Below are 20370 nucleotides of genomic sequence, written 5' to 3' on the forward strand. Positions count from 1 at the left end.
AACAATGTTCTTTCATCAGCTAAAATGAATATAATTTTTCTTAATTGGATACCGTATAAATTTTTAATAATTTTTACTTTGGTTAACTCGGTCGCGGTTAATAGGCTAGACATTTTGAGAGTGATGGATAGCTCAGTTGGTTAGAGCTTCCATCCCGGTTCCAGGTAATCCTGGGATCGATTCTCATCCCCGCCCTTGTGGCTCATTTGCACCAAAAAAAAAAAAAATAGGCTAGACATTTTAGAAGATAGGAGAAGGATCACGTCCTTACAGTCTGCTTGTATATCTTCTGAAAAAGCGAAAGGTTCTGTTTGCTGGTTCATTTAAATGCGCACATAAAGATTCAGAGGAAAAAAAATAAAGCATTCAAAATTTTGGCGCCTGGAGCTGTTTCCTTTCTGATACCTTTGGTGACTGCTGGTCTTTAATCTAGACGCTACTGCGCGACAAATATCGTTCGGTAAATGCATTTTCTCTCTCCTTCCTTCTTTCTTTCTGCATTTGGTAACGTGCTCCAGCTCTTCAGCACACCTTCAACTAATTTTGTTTGGAGTTACTGTTTTAAATTACTTAGAATTAGTGTAGTTTATGTTGATTTTTCGTCAGAAAAGAATTCGGTGTATTTCTGTTGAATTTCCTGTAACATGCCGATTTTTGATACAAAAAATCCATATATTGAACCGCAATTTGTTAAGTAGACTCAATATATGTTCGTCGATATAATTTCTTGAGTGTACTGAAAATTTAGTACTAAAATTCCGGATAATTTGCTGTTTTTGGTTAATTATCTAGGGTTTTGGTTTGCGAAACTATGGAATCTTACAATCTGAGGTCTGTGTTGGAGTTACCAGTTCCTTTCAGACCAACCTTCAATTTCAGGTACTTTTTGAATTTGATTTCTGCTGCATTTTCATGCTAATTGATGTTGAACTTTCAAAATTTCCAGAATTATGATTATCATCCATCTTACTTTTGCCGCATAATTCAATTTTGTTAACTAAGCGTAATGATTTGTTGTAAATCATACTTTTTGGTTATGATTTCTGCATCGTTTTTCATGCTAATTGAGAATGGACATTCAAATTAGGATTTTGGACTATTACAATCATCATTCATCTTACTTTTGATGTGTATTTCATTTTTTTAACAATTAATTGGTTGTGAATCTTACTTTTTGGATGTGATTTTGTGTCTGTTTTCATGCTAATTGAGGATGAACTTTCCAATAGTGCGGAAATACGATCATTATCCGTCTTACTTGTTATTTTGATCTTTGTCGTATTCATTATATTTGTTGTCATTGCGTCAATAGGTTCCATATCCTCCTTACAAATTGATACTTTGCTCTTATCAAATTTCTGATTTGATTCATATATACCAACAGCTCTTTAATACTTTGATCTTTGTCGTCTTCATTATATTTGTTGTCATTGCGTCAATAGGTTCCATATCCACGTCCCACTCCTTACAAATTGATACTTTGCTCTTATCAAATTTCTGCTTTGATTCGTATATATCAACAGCTCTTTAATATTATGCTCTTCGAATGGCTGGCCGTAGATATTTCAATTCTCTGCAGAGTGAATGCTTTCCTTGTTGTTTCCACTCTGATGTAAACATGGTCGTTTCTGCGCCAACTGGAAGCGGTAAAACAGTGCTGTTTGAGTTGTGCATTTTGAGGCTTCTCTCAAGGTTTCTTTCAACTGATGGGACATTCATCCATGTGAAGGGCACCCTGAAAACGGTAACCTTTCATTGGTTGGTTCTCTTTTAGTAGAGCATGTAATTGTTTGCACCTAGTATTAAGCTTCCTACATCCAAAACTCATAAAAGTTCTTCCGATTTTGGCATAATTATAGGGCAATACCGGTAAAATTTCTATATTACCTTAGTTGGACCGAAGTAGTCATGAATAAGAAGCTTAATGAAGTGATGCTTCCATTTCCTTAATTGATTAGAGACTTACAGTCATGAGTTGTCATCCAGGAAATATTACTCCCTGGATAGCTAGTTCTTTCATTGCCTCTGTGGTATAAGCAATCAAGATCTATAGATCAGTGACCAACTTTATGATCACAAAAGGATAGAGATCGTCCGTGCTTCATTTTGCTTTTTTTTCTTCACTTCAATCAGCAATTAGTATTGCTTCTTGACAGATCTATGTAGCACCTTCCAAAGCTTTGGTACAAGAGAAGCTTAGGGATTGGAATCGGAAGCTAGGTGCATGGGGCATAAATTGCCTTGAAATGACTGGGGACAATGATTCTTATAATACGAGGAACATTCAAGAAGCAGACATAATTCTAACAACTCCGGAGGTACACATGATTTATTGCTTATGTTATCCAGATGTTTACTATAAGATTATGCTCTAGACAGCTCTTCTATAAAATTTCCCCGCTCCCCATGTTATGATTGTTATCAGTTCATAAGATGCAATAAGTGATGATTTGTGCCATGTCTTTTAACAGAAGTTTGACGCTGTTACTCGGTATAAAATAAAAGATGGTGGCTTGAGTTTTTTCAGTGACATAGGACTTGTAGTCATCGACGAAGTTCACCTACTGAATGATACACGTGGTGCTGCTTTGGAAGCAATAGTCAGCAGGATTAAAATGCTTTCTTGTAGACCTGAAATGAACTCAAGTCCTCTGGCTCATGTACGTTTTATAGCCGTTTCAGCCACAATCCCAAATCTGGAGGACCTAGGTACACTTTAATTGAACACTTCCTATTCTATAGAATTTGACCACTTTGATGATGAATATTGACTTCCTTTGCAGCGGAGTGGCTAGTGGTTCCTCCTGAAGGAATGAAAAGGTGATCTTCCAGTTTGACTGGTGAAGTTCTGTTCAATCAGTAAGCTATTACAGTAACACCTAGCTCATTAGTTTATTTTATGATGTTCTACAGGTTTGGTGAAGAAATGAGACCTGTAAAGCTAACTACCAAAGTATTTGGTATATGCTGAACTTTGTATCTGATATTATGGAGTTCATATCTTGAAAGGGAAAAATTGAAGGAAATTCCTATATTTTGCAAAAAGTCATAGTATCTTGTATTCCGTAAATGATACCAGAGGAGATTTTCAGCAATCATCATGATAGATCAACTCTTAGGCTATCTTTCTGTTACTTAATTTATCTATTATTCAATTGTACTAGTTTTTCCATTGTTGCCTAACTTCTATCAGAAACTTTTATTTTCTGTTCATTTCCTTTTAATGTGTTTGATATCCAGCTTCTTATTCATGGTTATATCTTTTACAGGGTATGCTGCAGCCAAGAATGATTTTCTCTTTGAAAAGGCAGGTGTCTTTTTCTGACTAAAAGAAAACTAGTAATTTACACCAGATATAGTGTTTTACTGCTTTTGATGATTTGATCATGGAATAGATTTATTTTGTATCAAATCTCCACTCCAGATTGATTTCGTTGCTAATTTCCACTCTGTTGTCCCATGCAGCGACTCCAGAATTACATCTTTGGTAAGTTGGGTTGGGGCCATATAACTTGGAGAGTCAGAGTATTAAATAGCATGTTAACCTTTTTGCAGATATACTGATGCAATTTTCTAGAGGAAAATCTGCTCTAGTTTTCTGTTCTACCAGAAAGGGAGCACAAGAGGCGGCACAGAAGATCTCTCAGACAGCCATGAGCTTTGGCTACTCAAATCCGTTCATCAAAACAAACGAGCAGCAGGAGAGATTAAGAGAGGCATCATTGTCATGCAGTGACAAACAACTTCAGTCATACATTCTCTATGGTGGTATATATTTAAGATAATAAAAAACTATTTCGTACATATTTTGTTTTCATGATTGGTCAGTGGTTGTAATGGACATCTTTTCAGTTCATGAAACCGATTGGATATTTGGATGTTTACAGTTGGTTATCACAATGGCGGTCTTTGCATGAAGGATAGAAACCTTATTGAGAATCTTTTCCTTAACGGTGATATCCAAGTTCTATGCACAACAAACACTCTAGCACATGGAATCAACCTACCGGCACATACAGTGGTGATCAAGTCCACACAGCACTAGTATGTTTACACAGTTTCTGATTTTCATAAACTGAAAGGTTGAATGTGGTGTTCTGTGTTTGATCTTTGGGTACCTTTATCTCCAGCAACAAGGAAAAAGGCACCTATACAGAGTATGACAGATCCATTGTTTTACAGGTATATCATTAGTTGCACTACTGTTTCAACTTTCAGCTGGACTTCTGTTTGTTGATTCTGTTGCATCCAAGTATATACTACATTCCATCAGGGAATCCTTGTGTTATTGGGATCATTCCTACTACGTAAGCTTGCCTTCTTCTTTTGGGTGGAATGGTTGACTATAGGTTGCAGAATTCTTTCCAATGATCACTTGGCTGTCGAAATTGGAAAGACATTTATCCTAAATTACTTGTAAATTGGTTGGCTTGATCAGTTCTAACTGAAAAATGACATTGCACTGTGAACAGATCATGGAAAATTATTTGACTCTCACTTATGGTAAAAATTAAGGTTCATAAATAATCAAGTCAAAATGAAAATTACCAATTATAATAACCAAAATACCAAGATACAAATATATAAAATAAAATAAAATTGAAAACTAGTGCTACAAGACTACAACTCTTCCCTTTTTATATAAGTCAGGTATGGCTGACAGTAATATGAGGGGACAGGGAAGTGGTGCAAGAATTTCTCAGTGATGAAGAGCAAGGAGTTAAGAATAGAATAGCTGGCAGCTTCGAGTACAAATGAGAGAGATGATACTCGGACTTGAGTACTCATATCAATCACTGGTAGGAGTCCAAGGGTCCAAAATGAAGTGTCAACTGCCCATTTTCATAGTATTGAGGATCTAATACGGTTACTTGTGGTGAAATTAAGATTTCATGTCACATAGGTTCAAAGCTAAGAAGCAAATGAGAAGAGGAAGTAAGAGAGGTTGACAGAAAGGGTATTTAACAAATTTAAAATATTTGGACCTTTCTTTATGTCGATAGAATTCTATCTAGCATTTATAGGAACAAATCTATGTTTTGACTCTATTTTTTTCATGATGTTTGACATTATCTGGTAATCATGCAGATGTCTGGTAGAGCTGGCCGTCCACCTTTTGATGATACAGGACTGGTTATCATAATGACAAGAAGGGAAACAGTCAGTCATAACCTCTCTATCTTACCTAGCCCATAATGATTAATTTTGCATTTCTTACGTGTACTCTATCCTAGTTTACCTTTGACAATGTTTGTCCTTATTCTGTTGCAAAATACTCATGTTACACATTTCTTTTAGGTACATTTGTATGAAAATCTTTTGAATGGATGTGAGGTTGTAGAATCACAGTATGTATGGACCCTCATAATTCATTATGCATAGTTCTATAAATATATCGTACTAGTCAAGTGCTGTATGTTTCTAATTTTTATATGACATAATTTCTGCACTGCTAGATTACTTTCTTGCATCACGGAGCATCTGACTGCGGAAATAGTACAACTAACTATCCCTGACATTACACGGGCAATCGAATGGATGAAGTGTTCATATTTGTATGTCAGGATGAAAAAGGCACGTATCTTGAAACATATACCTTTAGTCACTCTTTAAGAATTATCTTAGCTAAGTATTTTAACACCTTCAGAACCCAGAGACTTATGCTGTTCAGAAGGGGATTTCTAGAGACCGTATAGAGAAGCATATGCTAGGTAATGATTTCAATGTGCTGTTTTTCATGGTAAATAAAACTGCATTAATATTATGCACAAATATTTTTAGATCGTATCTCATGGACCACGGTTCACTATGACTGATTTATTACCTGCTGTAATAGATATTTGTGTTCAGAAAGTTAATGAGTTATCAAGAAACCAGTTGATCTGGACTGATGAAGACGGTTTCCTATTGAAGCCACTTGGTATGCTTGGCTCACATATATCACTGCTCAATGAAATCTTATGACACACATGACTGCATTCTCTCTTGACCGTTAAAGAGGAGGGGGGAGGGAAGAGATTAGTACTAACAAGCTGTAAAAAACAAACTTTCAGAACCTGGAAGATTGATGACGAAGTACTATTTGAAATTCGACACAATGAAATACATTATGCAGACTCAATCAAACTGCAGTCTAGAAGACGCACTTCATACTGTTTGCCGAGCAGAGGAGTTATCTTGTATGTATGGAGTATTTCTTTTATGAAATTTCCTGGTATATGGAGAGCTTATACACTTCATTAATTGGTAAATGAAGGGATACAACTTAGGCGCAATGAGAAAAAGCTTCTAAATGATGTCAATACTGATAAAGATGGCCGGCTTCGTTTTCACGTACTTGGAGACAAAGGAAAAAAGAAAAAGCGCATTCAGACAAGAGAAGAGAAGATTTTTGTCTTGGTCAATGATTGCTTGACTGGAGATCCTCTGGTCCACGATTTATCCCTAAGCCAGGTCTGGTCATTTTACTTATTAAGTTCTTTCTATTCACGAGTGGCTTACTCTCAGTAAGCAGCATACTCTGGTTCATGTGCATACAGGATGCAAATTCTATATGCTCAAATGGGTGTAGAATTTCCAAGTGCATGAAAGAGTACTTTTTCTTTAAAAAGAACTACAGAGGAGCAATGAACTCGATTGCTCTTGCAAAATCTATGCATCATAAGCTGTGGGATAGCTGTCCTTACTTATTGAAGCAATTACCTGGCATCGGAATGGTGACAGCTAAGGTAACTAGACACATACAAGTGTAATTTTGAGTTGAAGGTGGAAATTTATCCAACGGTTAAGACTTAAGAGTTTAAGACTGAAAAGTGCCCTTATGCTCAGGCACTGCATTCTATGGGAATAACTTCATTTGAGACCCTGGCTGATGCTGATCCAAGGAGAATAGAAATCGTTGCCAATCGGAAATTCCCGTTTGGAGACCATATTAAGGAGTCTCTACTTTCTTTACCCCCAAAAGTTGAGATGAGGATTGAGGCAACTGAAGGCCAGAGGCAAGGGCAGCTCAAAATGGCATTAACTTTGACTAGGCTGACACAGTCCCAATCCAACAAACGACATTATGCTGACATGGTAAATTATAAGTAATGTATTTCTCCTTTTCACTTTAAGACAATACTTTGGCGCTTCAGAATTCAGATGGGTGTATTGGGAATCCAACTTTTGCAGGTTGTTGGTGTGGAAGAAGAAAATATGATTATCTACCACGAGAAAATCAGGCGAGACTAGTTTTCCTTTTCTCTTAGCAGTTCAAATTTTTGATCTTTCCTTTTATCTTCTATCATTTAAACAAATTAATACAACTTCCGTGGCATTACTTTTATGATTGAGTGCTTGGCATGAAAGGAAAAGACATTGAGATATTGAAGTTATTTTTACCATTACAGAACTTCCTGAAATAGCATATGACTAGTCCTTTCTCATAAAAATAGCATTCCTTATTTATCTGCTACCTTTTTTATAATGTTCTTGAAATATTTTGGCAGGGTGGATGACTTTCTCAGGTATGATCACTCAACCTTGTTTTCTTTTTGCTCTGTTAATTTTGGCTGCAATACACTGGGGTTGAAATGGCTCATCATTTTTGATAGTTTTATGTTTATGCACATATGGAATGCCATTAGCAAATGTCATGATACATTCTCCTTGAACTTATGTTGGAAGTGAGTGTAGCTGCTAAGTGAACACTCATGACGAACATTTTACTCATACAAAAGTAGATTCAAGTGAAAAGGTTGAGATGCTCATTCACTTCCGTATTCAATTTCCTTGATTTCCTCTTTGAGGTTTCCTACAATATCGACAACTTTCATCTTTAAAGAACAGAAATTTGCATTTTTATTCTGTGCTGCATTTCAAAGTTTTCCCTTGAAATTCTCCACATCTTCTAGTATGACCGCAATTTATGGATAAAGTAATGAATATGAGAATGTGAGATTATATCTAAAGATTTGTAATTGATATATTTTAAACATGCCTTTGAATTTTGTTCAGACTTCAGAGACCCTTAATTTGTTACCTACATGCATATGTTGTTGGAGATAATTTCTTTTGTTTACAGCCCATACCAGACGACAGTGGTTTTACCAAACCATCTACAAGGCAAATTAACTGTTAAGGCTGATCTGATTTTTGAAGAATTCAGTAAGACTTCAGATCTTTTACGTATATGTCTTTAATTCTTATATTCTGTCACCCCAACTATGTTTTTGTTTACTTGTTTTTCCCTGTCAGCATTTCCTAGATTCAGATAATTTGATGATGTTCTTTTGCTCTTACACCCTACATAGATGTGACTTGAATGGATTAGGGGCTTTAGGGCACCTTTAGGATCCATTGGGAAAGCCAGTCACAAAAGTCATTTTCACAAATTTTGAAATTACTTCGTATTGACCAAGAGTAAATTTGGGCTATCGTACAGTTCTGTTGACTAAATTGTCAATCTTCGCGTTTTGTCAAATCACGCAAACAAGATTTTTTTTGGGTGGGAAAATCATGCAAACAAGATGAGATGGACGAAGTAACTTTATTTTGGGTGGAGGGTTCTTTTGCATTTCTGCATGCTGTAGTACGTAAACATGAACTTTTTACATTCTGAAACTCCGTGCAGTTGGTATTGATCTACACCACAAGGTTGAGCATATTGAAGAAATCAAGTCAAATGTGACTGTTAGACTTGGAACCAAGAGATCAACCGCCGTCCTACCTCTTACAGAAGTTCCTCTGCTCAAAGGAACAAGGGGAAGTGCAAAACAAGCTAAGCAGAAATCCATCCTAAACAAAAGCAATAAAAAAATTGACGAGATGTAAGACTTTCATCTCCCCCCTCCCCTCCCAAACAGAAGAAAAACAGGCGTAGTCTGCATTTGGCTCTTACATGTGGTTTTTGTATTGACAGGCCCTCTTTTAAGCTCATGGATGACGATTTAGAAGAAGGTATGGTAAATAACACCCACTGGAATCTCATACTTACCTTTCTTTTCTGTTTGGGAGACTGAATCTGCCTTGAGGTGTGTTCTTGAAGGAATTCTTGCTGATAAAGCTGATGAGGGTGATTGCACGATCATATCTGGGCATACAATCTTTGATCACATTCGTAAAAAGGCCAAAGATTTCCCTGCTGTGAAAAAATCCAGTGCCATTCACTTTCCTACGTCAGTAATTTCAAACACTTCAGAAAGACAATATTTGGGCCATCCTGACATCAATGAAGATGCTACTGTTGATCATGACACTACTACTGATGTTTTAGAGTCCACAGGTGTGAATAACAACATAATAGATACAACTTTAATACTGCATCTCATGTTCAAGTTTGACTGTTGTTGTATGTTGTTTCAGGAACAGTCCATCCTCATAGAGAAGTAAACAAAAAAGGATTCCGTAGACTGGAGGATATACTTGATCATGTCAGGAAGAGGTCAAAAATATTACCAGTGATCAATAAACCAAACACCAAAGAAGGGTCCTTTTCTGGAGTACTATGGAACTTTTCTGACGAGGAGCAAACTACACCGAGCCATATGAATGATGTGAAACTAATCAAAACACACTCAAACGAACCTACAGTGGGTTCCATGACCTTTACAAATCCTGAAACAATTGAGAATGAGTACAATGTATCCTCGCCTGCTGGAACCTTCAAGGACAAGAGGCAGGCATTTTCGACTTCAAAAAGATCGTTGGATCTTCCTTTTGAGTTCTTCAGCAATCAACCCAGCAGAACGGCTACTCTCAAACCATCTTTCAACTACTCAATGCCAAGGAAAGATATTCAGTTTGAGTCTAAAAGCAGTAACATATCAAACCATATCCAGTATGAGCCTCCAGCAGGTGATTCTGCAGTGCCTAAAAGCAGTAGCATACTAAATCATGTGATGGAAGCAAATAGAAGTTGTTCACTTGAAACTGGGGACAGAACCAGGAATGGCAATTCATTTCTCGGATTCAAAAGTGTCTTCTCATTTCTCTGATTCTCGTCGAATTCAGTTCTTGGATCCAACTGCATGTTTTCACTTTCTCAGTGAGGTAATATTTCTGCCAGATTAATGTAGGCTGATCTTGACCAAATGTATGCCTTATTGACGTTATTGTACATTACAAGTTACACGGTAACTAACTTCCCTCTATAGCTCTTGGAAGATTATTGAGAAGGCTTGTGACTTGATGAAACTTCCATTCACAGTGTTTTGGGGTGTTCGGAAAAAAGTTGTTACTTTGACTAGCTAATATAGAAATGGTTTGTGATTAGATTTCTCAAATAGGCCACTACTTAAACTAATTGATGGAGGGAGAAGGTAAATAGTTCAACTATTTTAGAGCTTTATATAATTTTTTGTAAAATTATGATGCTTTAGTCATGGAAGTCTGGGAGGTTTCGACAACGTGACATATTTTTAATCGTATTAGATTATCTCCAATGGGGGCTCAATAGACGAAAAAGTGTTGTTAAAGAAGAGTCTTCATTAGACGAGTTATAAAAATGACAAAAGTTGTCAATTTTTATAACTCTTTTCAAAGGTTCTTTTTCCCTACAAAGGAACTTGTGGTAAAAAATCTGATTTTTTCCTTTCCCTAATAAATAAAAAGTTACTCCGTATATTTTAAGAGTCTCACCATTAGATGTCCAAGTATCAAAATGAGTTTAAAAGAGTCTCACCCTTAGATGTCTAAGTCTCAAAATGAGTTTAAAACATAAGGACTCGTCATTGTAGAAATAAATTCAATTACACCAAGTGAAGGCTTATAAATGGTGATGCTATTGCTTTTCTTTTTCTTGTATAGGCTAAAAAGCGCTAATAGTTAGAGGTGGCAATCCGTAATCTAAATTGTATTTAGATTGGATTAATTTGAATGAAGAATACATAGAGTTGATTTCGGGTTTGAATAAGCTTGGGATAGAATACGTCATATACATTACTAGATTTTAGCCCGTGCGATGCACGGTTTCTATTAAATGGTTAAGTTTAAATAAAATTCTTATGTATATACCAATTTTATATATATATATTTTTTTTTTTGGTAAAACCAATTTTATATATTTGGTATTAGATTAGAATAGTTTTTGATTTTGCATTGAATTTTATTTTAGATTTATTTTTTTAATGATGAGAGTGTTTGTTTTTGGATGAAATTGTATATGCATAATATTAATAATTAATTAATTAAAATATCTACGTGGCACTTAATTATTTATCTACGTGGAACTCGACTTTTTTAATTCAAAATTAATTTTGAAATTTTATTTTTCATTGATCGAATCCATTAGATTTCCTACGTGGCGCTCTAATATTGGATTAATGTTTGATTTTAAATTATTTTTTATTTCTGATTAGTGTTTGATTTTTGACGAATTTTATTTTAGATTTACTTTTTAATTATTAGAGTGTTTGATGGAGTTGTATATATTAGTAATTAATTAATTAAAATATCTATGTGGCACCTATTTAATTATCTACGCGACAATCGATTTTTTTTTATTCAAAAATAAAGTAGAACTTATTTTTCATTGGCCGAAACCATTAGTAATCCTACGTGACGCTCTAATAATTCAGCAAATATGCTTATTGGATTAATGTTTGATTTTTAAATTGAATTTTATTTATTTTATTTTAGATTAGTGTTTAATTTTGGATGAATTTTATTTTAGATTTATTTTTTTAATTATTATAGTGTTTGATTTTAGATGGAATTGTATATATTAGTAATTAATTAATTAAAATATCTATGTGGCACCTAATTAATTATCTACGTGGCAATCGATTTTTTTAATTCAACAATAAATTAGAAATCTTATTTTTTATTGGCCGAAACCATTAATAATCCTATGTGGCGCTCTAATAATTCAGCAAATATGCCTCCTTTATATATATATATTAGATTTGGCCTATATGCTTATTATTATAAAATAGTTATAATTGGACAATATTATCGGATCAATTCAATTCGGGTTAGGTTAAAATCTTGAGTACATTTTGGGTCAAGCAATTTTCTTATAGTTAGAATAACTGTTTTTCGGATCAGTTTTGGTAGGCCCAAGCCTGGCCAAATCCACGGGCTTTCGTGCTGGCCCGGGCCGAACTGTCGTGTCTAATGCTAATTTTACTAAATTTAGCGTGTTTTGTCGTGTCGTGTCTTGTCGTGTTTTTTCCAAAAAAATTAAAGCCCAGACCCGACCCGACCCACGACTTCGTGCTCGTGCTCGTGCCAGATCGGACTTTTTCGTATCGGGTCGGACTTCGAATCAGCCCGGGCCACAGCCATCTTTACTATCAGAGCACTAGAGCCTACTTAGCATTTGGACAACGAATAGCTTAGAGTGGGCAAAGGAGTGTAACACGTGTTTAGCATAGTGCATGCTTCGTAGCGGCGGAAACTGGAACATTACATGCAAGATGCAACACCCAGCCTAGTTTCAGATTTTCTACTTAAAAAAATTAAAAATATTGGCAGAAATTACTTTGGTGTCTTCTCCATCGTCAGAGTTTCTCTTTCTGGCTTAGGCAACTGAGTTAACACTCAACAGGTATATACTCAGTTCTCTAGCCTCCGAAGTTACTGATTTCTGGTTTAAATTACATAAAATTTTAAATATGAAGATTTTAAGATATTACCACCTAACCAGTTAATAAGCTAATTCGCTGAAGTCTCTTATATAGAGCAATTAAGATTTTTCTTTACAAATTCCAATAATTAGTACACTTGTATAAGAAATTCCGAGTTAATCTTAGTGATTGGAAAACTTCCAATCAAATGGTAATTTTGTAAATATTTTGCTTGGAAATTGTAGGTAATATAATCTTGTTTGTTGACTGATATTTGTAGTTCTTGGAGTATTATTTGTCGTTAGACTGTATAGTTTATGATTGCTGATGTATACAAAATTGCAATATTGTTTTATTTGCAATTGATTGACTGGATATGTATAGTTGTAGATTTAAGTGTTAATAGATGTTTACTGTATATTGCTACTTGCTAGTTGTTGACGGTATGTTATATAGTTGTTGTCTCGTTGATATATTACGAAAATACAATATTGACTGTACATGTGATCCACATTTAAAGCAATGTGGCTGTACTTGAGACCTTCATTTAATGTATTTTCGTAATTAAATAAATTAATTATTTACGAAAATGTCATTTGATCCGGCCACCAAAATTAACTTGAAAGGCCTTACATTTGTATGTAAAACTGTTGGCTTGTCCATGGTCATATTGTGTAGACAAGTTGGTTAAGATGGAATTTGTGAAAACTTGGTATGTAAATGTATTGCAGAAAGATGGGTGGTCAGAGGATCGCACATGTAGCTTCCAAGAATCCGAGCGTAATAAAGGAGATAATATATGGAATAACCCTCGGCATTGGGTGTGGACTGTTATGGAAGATGCACCATTGGAATAATCAAAGGAGAACCAAAGAGTTCTACGACTTGTTAGAGAAGGGTCAGATTAGCGTTGTGGTAGAAGATGAATAAGAGGTTACCACTACTTGCTGGCTTCCCCCACTTTGTGCTGTCTGTTTGCTTTAGTAGTTCAAATTTCAAAAACATTGGAATGAGTACTCTGTACTAAGGATTTTTATTTTTGTTTTAGATATTTTAGGTGGATGCCAAACTGTGTATGAGAGAGCTGGCTTGTAAAATATTTGGGAGTGGCTCAAGTAAAAACTTGCGTATCTGAGCTGGTTAACAACCTGCGTCCTGTGATAGATGCTGGTTCAATAGGTCCCTTCTTCTTATCTATAATAAAATTGATCCCTTATCAATTACTCTTTATAATTTGAGTACCAGTTCTTTGATCTTTGACTACGAAGCTAGATGCATAGAGAAATTAGCCAAAGAATAGCTATGCATTATGTCATTATATGGCTCAGCTCCTGCTGATGGCAAACGCGGTGGTTCATGTTGGCATAACTCGGGTCATATTTCGTGTTTGATGAGTCATTCGGTTGCGTGTATTTGGCTCAAGCAAAGTTTTGCTAGTTACAAGAACATGCACAACTTTGTTATGATACTTTCGCCGAAGATGAGAGTAGTTGTCAACAATCAACCAAGAACGTACAACATATTAAGCAAGCTATATACTCCGTAACTATTAAGCCACAAAGTTTCCAAAAAACTACACAAGCCTAAATGAGTAAATGATCAATCCATGATTGTTCATTGTGTACAATAAAAGTACAATCAAGGTAAAGTATAAGCTAGTACATGGCCATTCATCCATTTCCTCTGAAAATACTCGATCCCGCCAAGTTTAAACCAGTTTAGTCCCACTGTATATCCCGGTGAAATGTCCAGTCAGATCCGTTGAGCGTTTGAGTTCCATCAATAGAAACCATATAGTAAGGGGAGTCTTCACAGAATTCAGTTGGCATGGACTTCCAATGCAAACTCGGCACCCAATCTGCTTCCTTGATCACCTTCAGTATCTCTTCTACCAATATCTTGCTTCCTTCTTCAGAGAAATGTATTCCATCTCTGCCCACATACAACTTCCAACACATTAACTTTGCTTACCTTCCTAAACCAGATATAAATATACTTCTTCCGTTCAATTAACAAGTTCGTCACATATTATGTTGAAGCTTTTCGAACTTTCTCATATTTTCTTGATGTCTTTTAGAAGAATTCCAAAAAAATGTTCTACATTGGTAAGGCTAAGGCTAATGTTTTTCAGCTTTAACCTCTTAGAAAGAGAGGAAATAAAATTGAGATGGAGGTAGTAACATTTTGAAGAGGAATAAAGTAATCCTTTGTTTCAGGGTTTTCATCGAAAGGATTCTAAGTATAATTCAATGTGAAATGCATGTGAAAGTAATTCAGGATTACTGCAGAAAGTGAAAGTTATCAAACTGGTTAAATATAAAAAAAAACTTACGTAAAACAAGTTGTCAACCAGTCATCCTTCCTCTGGATTGCAGTGTAAAGATCAACCACTTTCATATCCATTTCCTTGCACAGTTCTATCAGAGCTTCAGAATACTTTTGACATCGTTCATTCGTTCGAATTAGATCCGATAGATATATACTGGTTCAACAGAAATACCTATTGCAGAATTAGCAACCTGATTTGATAAAAGTTTAACAAAACAAAACATCTTAGAGGAGAACCTTCTGGTTTCCCGAATACGGTCTTCATTCACCGGAGGACTGCTTAGGAAAATAATCCGAGTTGTATCTGAAAGACCCTAAATTTCAAATGCTTAGGTTAGACTTCAAATAATATGTAAGCGAAAAAGATCCAAGTCAAGATAATATGCATTGTGACATTAAAATGAGTCCTTCAGGTGAAATATAGTTCTGACATATAGTTCCTGAATCTTAAGAGAAGCCTCATCACATGAACAGGTTCATAAGATATGCAAAATTTAAGACTGATGAAAGAACGTCAGACTATTTCAAAGCCTCAAGAACATGCTTTATACAATTAATTGATAGTTACATGAAGTAAACACAGCCTATGAGTTAAACATATTGAATAGGGATTAGGGAAGAAGGAAGCAACACCTTAATATGAGTGGCAATCTTTCTCATGTTCTCAACATATTCGGGAAGTGGCACATGAGGGCCGAGACCTGACGGGTGGGTGCCCATTGAATCATTACCTCCGAAGTATACTATTACCAGTGAAGGTTGAGTATCAGCATCCTAGAATCAAGAACATTAAATCAAGGTCAAACTTTTAGCTACAAGGGAAAATAAAATAAAAACCGATGTTAAATACACAAGATCAGCATGGAATGAAGATCTAAGGCACTGCAGTACAAATTTTGTAATGTGGAGTATAGCACAAAACAAACCCAGCTTAAGACATTATCTGTAACATACTTTCTAGAAGAAGTCCGACCATATTTCAAACAAAGAAAAGCTTTCTAACAAGTAAAAAATTCATTCATCTCACAGAGACTCACAGACAAAGACAGTGACACAAGCAAGAGGGGGACATAGAGGGGGAGAGAGGGGTGGGACTGTGGGCAGGATGAGGGACAGATTTCTATTATCCCTTCCCTTAGTGAAACAGACTATCACAAAACAGCAGAACTAACCTACTAAGGTAAATGGATTCACGAATTGAAAACCGACTATTGTTGCAGTGCATAGCCAGAAAAGTAATTTCATCACAGGCGATTTCAGAGAAAACAGAAATATTTGTAACAGGACAAGCAATTAGGAACTGACAGTTGTCAACAGATTAGTAGTACGAGGCACCAACTCCTTGATGAGTGATGGTCCACACACACACACACACACACAATGAACAGCATTTCTACGGCTTTGAAATCCATCTTGCAGGGAACTCAGAGGCTACAATAGCATTTTTTCAGACCCAAATTGCTCAACTCATGCACAAACATATCCGCTGAGATGAGCATGAGTCTCCTGCTAGCCACTACTCACAGAACCATCTCCATTTTTTTTAAAAAAAGGAATTGGCAGTAACGCTTTAGCCTAAAGGGATAATAGAAAGGCCAAGGATACAATAGATCATAAAATCAAACATTCAACTTCCAAATCCCACTCACTATTGCATGTATTTTGATAATGTCAAATGAGCCTTCCATGGACTATTTCCTAGAGAGAAAACCCAAGAGTGACAAGACATGAAATAATTCCTGCCCTATTCCAAATAACATATTTCTACCAAGTACCTGGCTCTAATTTTATCTCCTGGGAAATACAGCAATAACTTTTACACCCATACTTCTCTTTGTACGGTACCCCTTACATTCAAAGACACATTAGCTTGTCTATAACATCTATCTAAAACCAGAAAATACCCTTTGCACTGCACTTGTGCATCATTTTCTGATAGTTTCTACAAGATCACACCTTCTCATGCTGTAACATTCATTCAGTTTTCTGTTCACAGTACTTAGACTATGTACGGTTAGATTTGACATAAAGAGGTGGGTCGAAAGTTTTTGTTTGCAACCTAAAGAATAACAGTAATGAGAGAATCACCTTTGGAAAGACTTGATCAAGGACCTCCAGTGCACGGCGAGAGTTCCAGCAAGTATATCCTCTCACAAGAATGTCTGCCTGCAAAATATCAAAAAGCCAAGATTCAATAAGAGCAAGCGAGGACAAACCAGTCTTATTTGCAAGAAACATACAAGAGATAAGAGGACATATGGAATGACTATGATGGAGCTGGGCGAGAGGTGGGGATATTAAAGCTAATTAAACATGGAATAAGAACCAACATAGCTGCAAAGTACTTTAATTAAGATTGTCACTCATAGCCATCATACATTCCTCCACATAGCAACTTCCTACCAATCCGTCTCAAGAGCTAGCTCGATAATGACATGAAATGATTGAACTCTTAAGAAATCACATCTACATTGCCCTTAAATTTCAGTCATTTTCTATAACAGTGCATCTTTAAACCTTGCTAATCAAACACCTCTTTAAGAACTAGCATTAATAGTTCGAATGGGTCACTAATCAACCACCTCTTCCTTTAATTAAAATAGAAAATGGTCATTTAGAAGTTACTTTCCCGACAACTTGTCTAACATGGCATTGTTGTTGGCTAGGAGGAGTGTCTTTAATCTAAAAAGCGTAATTCTAGTGTGACACGGGTGTTGGTGTACCATACGATAGGGACTAAGTATCGAGAATTGAGGTGACATTTTCCATCTCATGGCAACAAACAATAACAATGATAGACCCGTGAAGCATCTCCCCTTATCGTATCACAATCATCTTTCTACACTGCTTAATCCTATTTCATATCCCAAGTTCACTGTAATCTTCCCCTTGTATAGCTAATTAGGCCCTAGAATCTAGCCTTTAATTAGCTATGCAAGGTGAAGATTACACGCCTAATATATATTTGCTTATTATGAAAATATTATGCTAATTATGAAAATATTATTCTGATATGTACGTTGACTAATTCATTGGCTATCAACAACTACAAACCTTCCATAAAAAAGATCAAAAGAAGCTCAAAAAATGACCATCAAGCAACATATCAAACTTCTTTAAACTAAAAACACCCTAATCTCAATGAAACTTCACATACACAATGAAACACATAGTGACATAATGAATCAATCAAAATAAATAATTGCCATCATTCTCAATCAAATAAGAAGTAACTTATTACAACTTCCACAAGATCATTGATTCATGAATACCCTAATTTCAGCACCAAAGACAACAAATTTCACAATTAAAAGTAACACAAAACAATCAAAATCAAAACAAATGAACTAAATGCTCCAAATATAAACCTTGCGAGCATAAAGATCAGCGAGAATGGCGCCCCAGCCGCCATTACTGAAACTGTATTGAACAATTGATGACCCGAAGAGCACGAACTGCGGTCTGGCAGGTCCCACCATCTTTTGTAAAGGGAAAATTTGCAGTGAAGTTTGAGAGGAAGAAGATGAAGATTCAAGGAGAAAATTAAAGGAGTTTGGGAAATATAGTGGGGGTTGAAAGTGGGTGGAAAGAAGTGAATAAATACAAGTAATTTAGGATACACAATTTGGTGGGATATTCAATGCATTGCATAACTCTATGTCTCTACTCTCTCTCTACTACCCAACCTCCATTTCATTCATTCTTATGCAACTTGATCACTACTCAATAGTCAATACTCATGGATGAGTTCAACATTTTAAATGATGAGTAATTGACTTGATTTAAGTTATTTTATTTTATTTTATTTTATTTTATTTTGGGTTTGAAATGTTAATTTTTCCTTTCATTTAAACAAATTTTACACATTAGAGCATCTCCACATTATTTTTCACTAACTTTATCACATAACCTTTTCATTTCGCAATTTCATACCTACATTCATTAACCTCCCCCATTTACCTTTTCTCTCCTACTTTTTCATACCCCACTACATTTTCTCCCTCCTACTCTCCATACTCCACCAATATTAATAAAAATTATTTGATTCAACACATTAATATTAGATAATATTAATTCAATCAAAATTTAATAATTATAATTAAATAATTACCATTTAATTAATCGGAGTAAATCATTAATTATAGTACATTAAAAAAGCCTTATTATTAATTACACTAATTTAATCGTTAATTGCTATTTACACTAATTTACTCGATTTTTAAAAAATTAAAATTAATTAACAAGTGGGGTTGTTTGAAGGGGAATGGAAACCCAGGTGGTTGTGTTGCAACAAAGCCTTGGGGACCACTTTTACATGGGAAGCTTCCTCTATTATTAACCTCTCCTTTTATTTTCTGATTATTAGAAACATTCAACAATAATTGATAGCTTCCCTTTTTCATTTTTTCTCAAATGGGAAGTACTCCCTTTGTATTTATTTAAGGGATACACTTGTCTTTTCCGGCCGTATTTATTTAAGAGATACACTTGCTATTTTTAGTAACTTATCAACCCCACCATCTAATTAAATAATATATCTACACCCCACCCCCACCTCCCACCCCCTAAAATGACATGGTCCCCACTTGTTTTACTCATTAAAATATCTATCCAACCCCACTTGTTTTATTACTTTATGTCATTCAATTCTTATTCTTAATACCCGTGCCCAACCAAGTGTATCTCTTAAATAAATATGGAGGGAGTACTGAAAAGGGGACATTGAGTCCTCAATAGTCAAAAGACTCAAAAGTAGGCTTATACATGTACTAATGTTTATACACGTCTAAATACATGCCATTTTATGTACATAACTAGGGGTGTGCAAAATCGGGTTCGGTTACCCGTTATGAATTTATTTCGGATAACCGTTAGTTTCGGGTTACAAGAATGTCGACCCTAAACCGTATCCATAACTACCGGTACCCGCTTTTTCGGGTTTTGGGTTTTTTTCGGTCGGTTCGGTCGGGTAATAGTTCAAATTAATATGAAATATTTTCTATAAAAATTGCAAATAAAGTAAGTACAAAAATCTAAATATCTACTAAAATAGACTGACTAAAAAAAATGGAAGAACAAAATCATACACCACTAGCAAACAACAATAATACATCATCCAACAGTAATAGATCGAGCAAAATCCAACATCAATCACAACATTAGCAAAACAGCAAAAACAACAGTATTACTAGAAAAATGAGGGAAGTGAAAAATTGAGAGGGAAATTTCAGAGAAAATAGAAAAATTAAATATTGTTAAAAAGTATTACTGGAAAAATGGGTAAAAGTACAAAAAAAATTGTAATTTCGGGCGGTTCGGTTACCCGCATGTTCGGTTCGGTTTTTTTAAAAATTCAAAAAGACTGACCCTAACCCTATTATTTCGGTTCGATTACCCGGTTTTTTCGGTTCGATTTTTTCGATTTTCGAATTCGGTTTCGGTTTTCCGAATTTTTTGCACAGCCCTACATAAACCGGGGGGGATGAGTAATTGT

General features: G+C 35.4%; 3 protein-coding genes across 7 annotated transcripts; 2 read left to right on the forward strand and 1 right to left on the reverse strand.

Annotated features, from left to right (window-relative positions):
• Positions 1 to 276: 276 nt before the first annotated feature.
• On the forward strand, positions 277 to 10265 carry LOC110801669 (DExH-box ATP-dependent RNA helicase DExH17). Of its 4 annotated transcripts, none has more exons than XM_056839637.1 (28): positions 277 to 460; positions 793 to 879; positions 1561 to 1744; positions 2157 to 2318; positions 2472 to 2709; positions 2784 to 2820; positions 2914 to 2960; positions 3270 to 3307; positions 3466 to 3487; positions 3556 to 3768; positions 3888 to 4044; positions 4131 to 4182; positions 5089 to 5160; positions 5299 to 5348; positions 5457 to 5574; positions 5648 to 5711; positions 5837 to 5920; positions 6054 to 6179; positions 6257 to 6453; positions 6540 to 6728; positions 6829 to 7077; positions 7174 to 7223; positions 7491 to 7508; positions 8066 to 8148; positions 8615 to 8810; positions 8903 to 8940; positions 9029 to 9265; positions 9352 to 10265. In XM_056839637.1, exons 2-28 carry the CDS (start codon positions 812 to 814, stop codon positions 9975 to 9977), a joined length of 3615 nt encoding a protein of 1204 aa, XP_056695615.1. In that variant the 5' UTR covers positions 277 to 460; positions 793 to 811; the 3' UTR covers positions 9978 to 10265. The 4 variants fall into 4 exon arrangements, with proteins under 4 accessions (XP_056695615.1, XP_056695619.1, XP_021862750.1 ...); XM_056839641.1 differs by having other exon boundaries at positions 278 to 460; positions 1524 to 1744; positions 9346 to 10265; XM_022007058.2 differs by having other exon boundaries at positions 278 to 460; positions 9346 to 10265.
• Positions 10266 to 11427: 1162 nt separating this feature from the next.
• Positions 11428 to 13683, forward strand: LOC110801670 (putative cytochrome c oxidase subunit 5C-4). Of its 2 annotated transcripts, XM_056839652.1 has the most exons (3): positions 11428 to 12529; positions 13280 to 13481; positions 13597 to 13683. In XM_056839652.1, exon 2 carries the CDS (start codon positions 13284 to 13286, stop codon positions 13476 to 13478), a length of 195 nt encoding a protein of 64 aa, XP_056695630.1. In that variant the 5' UTR covers positions 11428 to 12529; positions 13280 to 13283; the 3' UTR covers positions 13479 to 13481; positions 13597 to 13683. The 2 variants fall into 2 exon arrangements, with proteins under 2 accessions (XP_056695630.1, XP_021862753.1); XM_022007061.2 differs by having other exon boundaries at positions 11437 to 12529; positions 13280 to 13683.
• Positions 13684 to 14070: 387 nt separating this feature from the next.
• On the reverse strand, positions 14071 to 18617 carry LOC110801684 (GDSL esterase/lipase WDL1). Its single transcript, XM_022007084.2, has 6 exons — positions 18245 to 18617; positions 16965 to 17042; positions 15510 to 15650; positions 15114 to 15190; positions 14881 to 15030; positions 14071 to 14480 (listed from the first exon to the last, which is right to left on the reverse strand). Exons 1-6 carry the CDS (start codon positions 18353 to 18355, stop codon positions 14267 to 14269), a joined length of 771 nt encoding a protein of 256 aa, XP_021862776.1. The 5' UTR covers positions 18356 to 18617; the 3' UTR covers positions 14071 to 14266.
• Between the last annotated feature and the right edge of the window lie 1753 nt (positions 18618 to 20370).

This window comes from Spinacia oleracea, chromosome 1 (assembly GCF_020520425.1).
Source record: "Spinacia oleracea cultivar Varoflay chromosome 1, BTI_SOV_V1, whole genome shotgun sequence".
Taxonomy (NCBI): Eukaryota; Viridiplantae; Streptophyta; class Magnoliopsida; order Caryophyllales; family Amaranthaceae; genus Spinacia; species Spinacia oleracea.

Bases quoted from the DNA above. Each gene is read 5' to 3' on its own strand.
- LOC110801669 (XM_022007058.2), top strand. From the start codon at position 812: ATGGAATCTTACAATCTGAGGTCTGTGTTGGAGTTACCAGTTCCTTTC. The intron at 2,319-2,471 runs GTACACATGATT...GTCTTTTAACAG, and splicing joins TAATTCTAACAACTCCGGAG to AAGTTTGACGCTGTTACTCG. The intron at 3,488-3,555 runs GTAAGTTGGGTT...ACCTTTTTGCAG, and splicing joins ACTCCAGAATTACATCTTTG to ATATACTGATGCAATTTTCT.
- LOC110801670 (XM_056839652.1), top strand. From the start codon at position 13,284: ATGGGTGGTCAGAGGATCGCACATGTAGCTTCCAAGAATCCGAGCGTA.
- LOC110801684 (XM_022007084.2), bottom strand. From the start codon at position 18,355: ATGGTGGGACCTGCCAGACCGCAGTTCGTGCTCTTCGGGTCATCAATT. The intron at 15,651-16,964 runs GTGATTCTCTCA...TCTTGATTCTAG, and splicing joins TTGATCAAGTCTTTCCAAAG to GATGCTGATACTCAACCTTC. The intron at 15,031-15,113 runs GTTCTCCTCTAA...CTGTTGAACCAG, and splicing joins CGTATTCGGGAAACCAGAAG to TATATATCTATCGGATCTAA.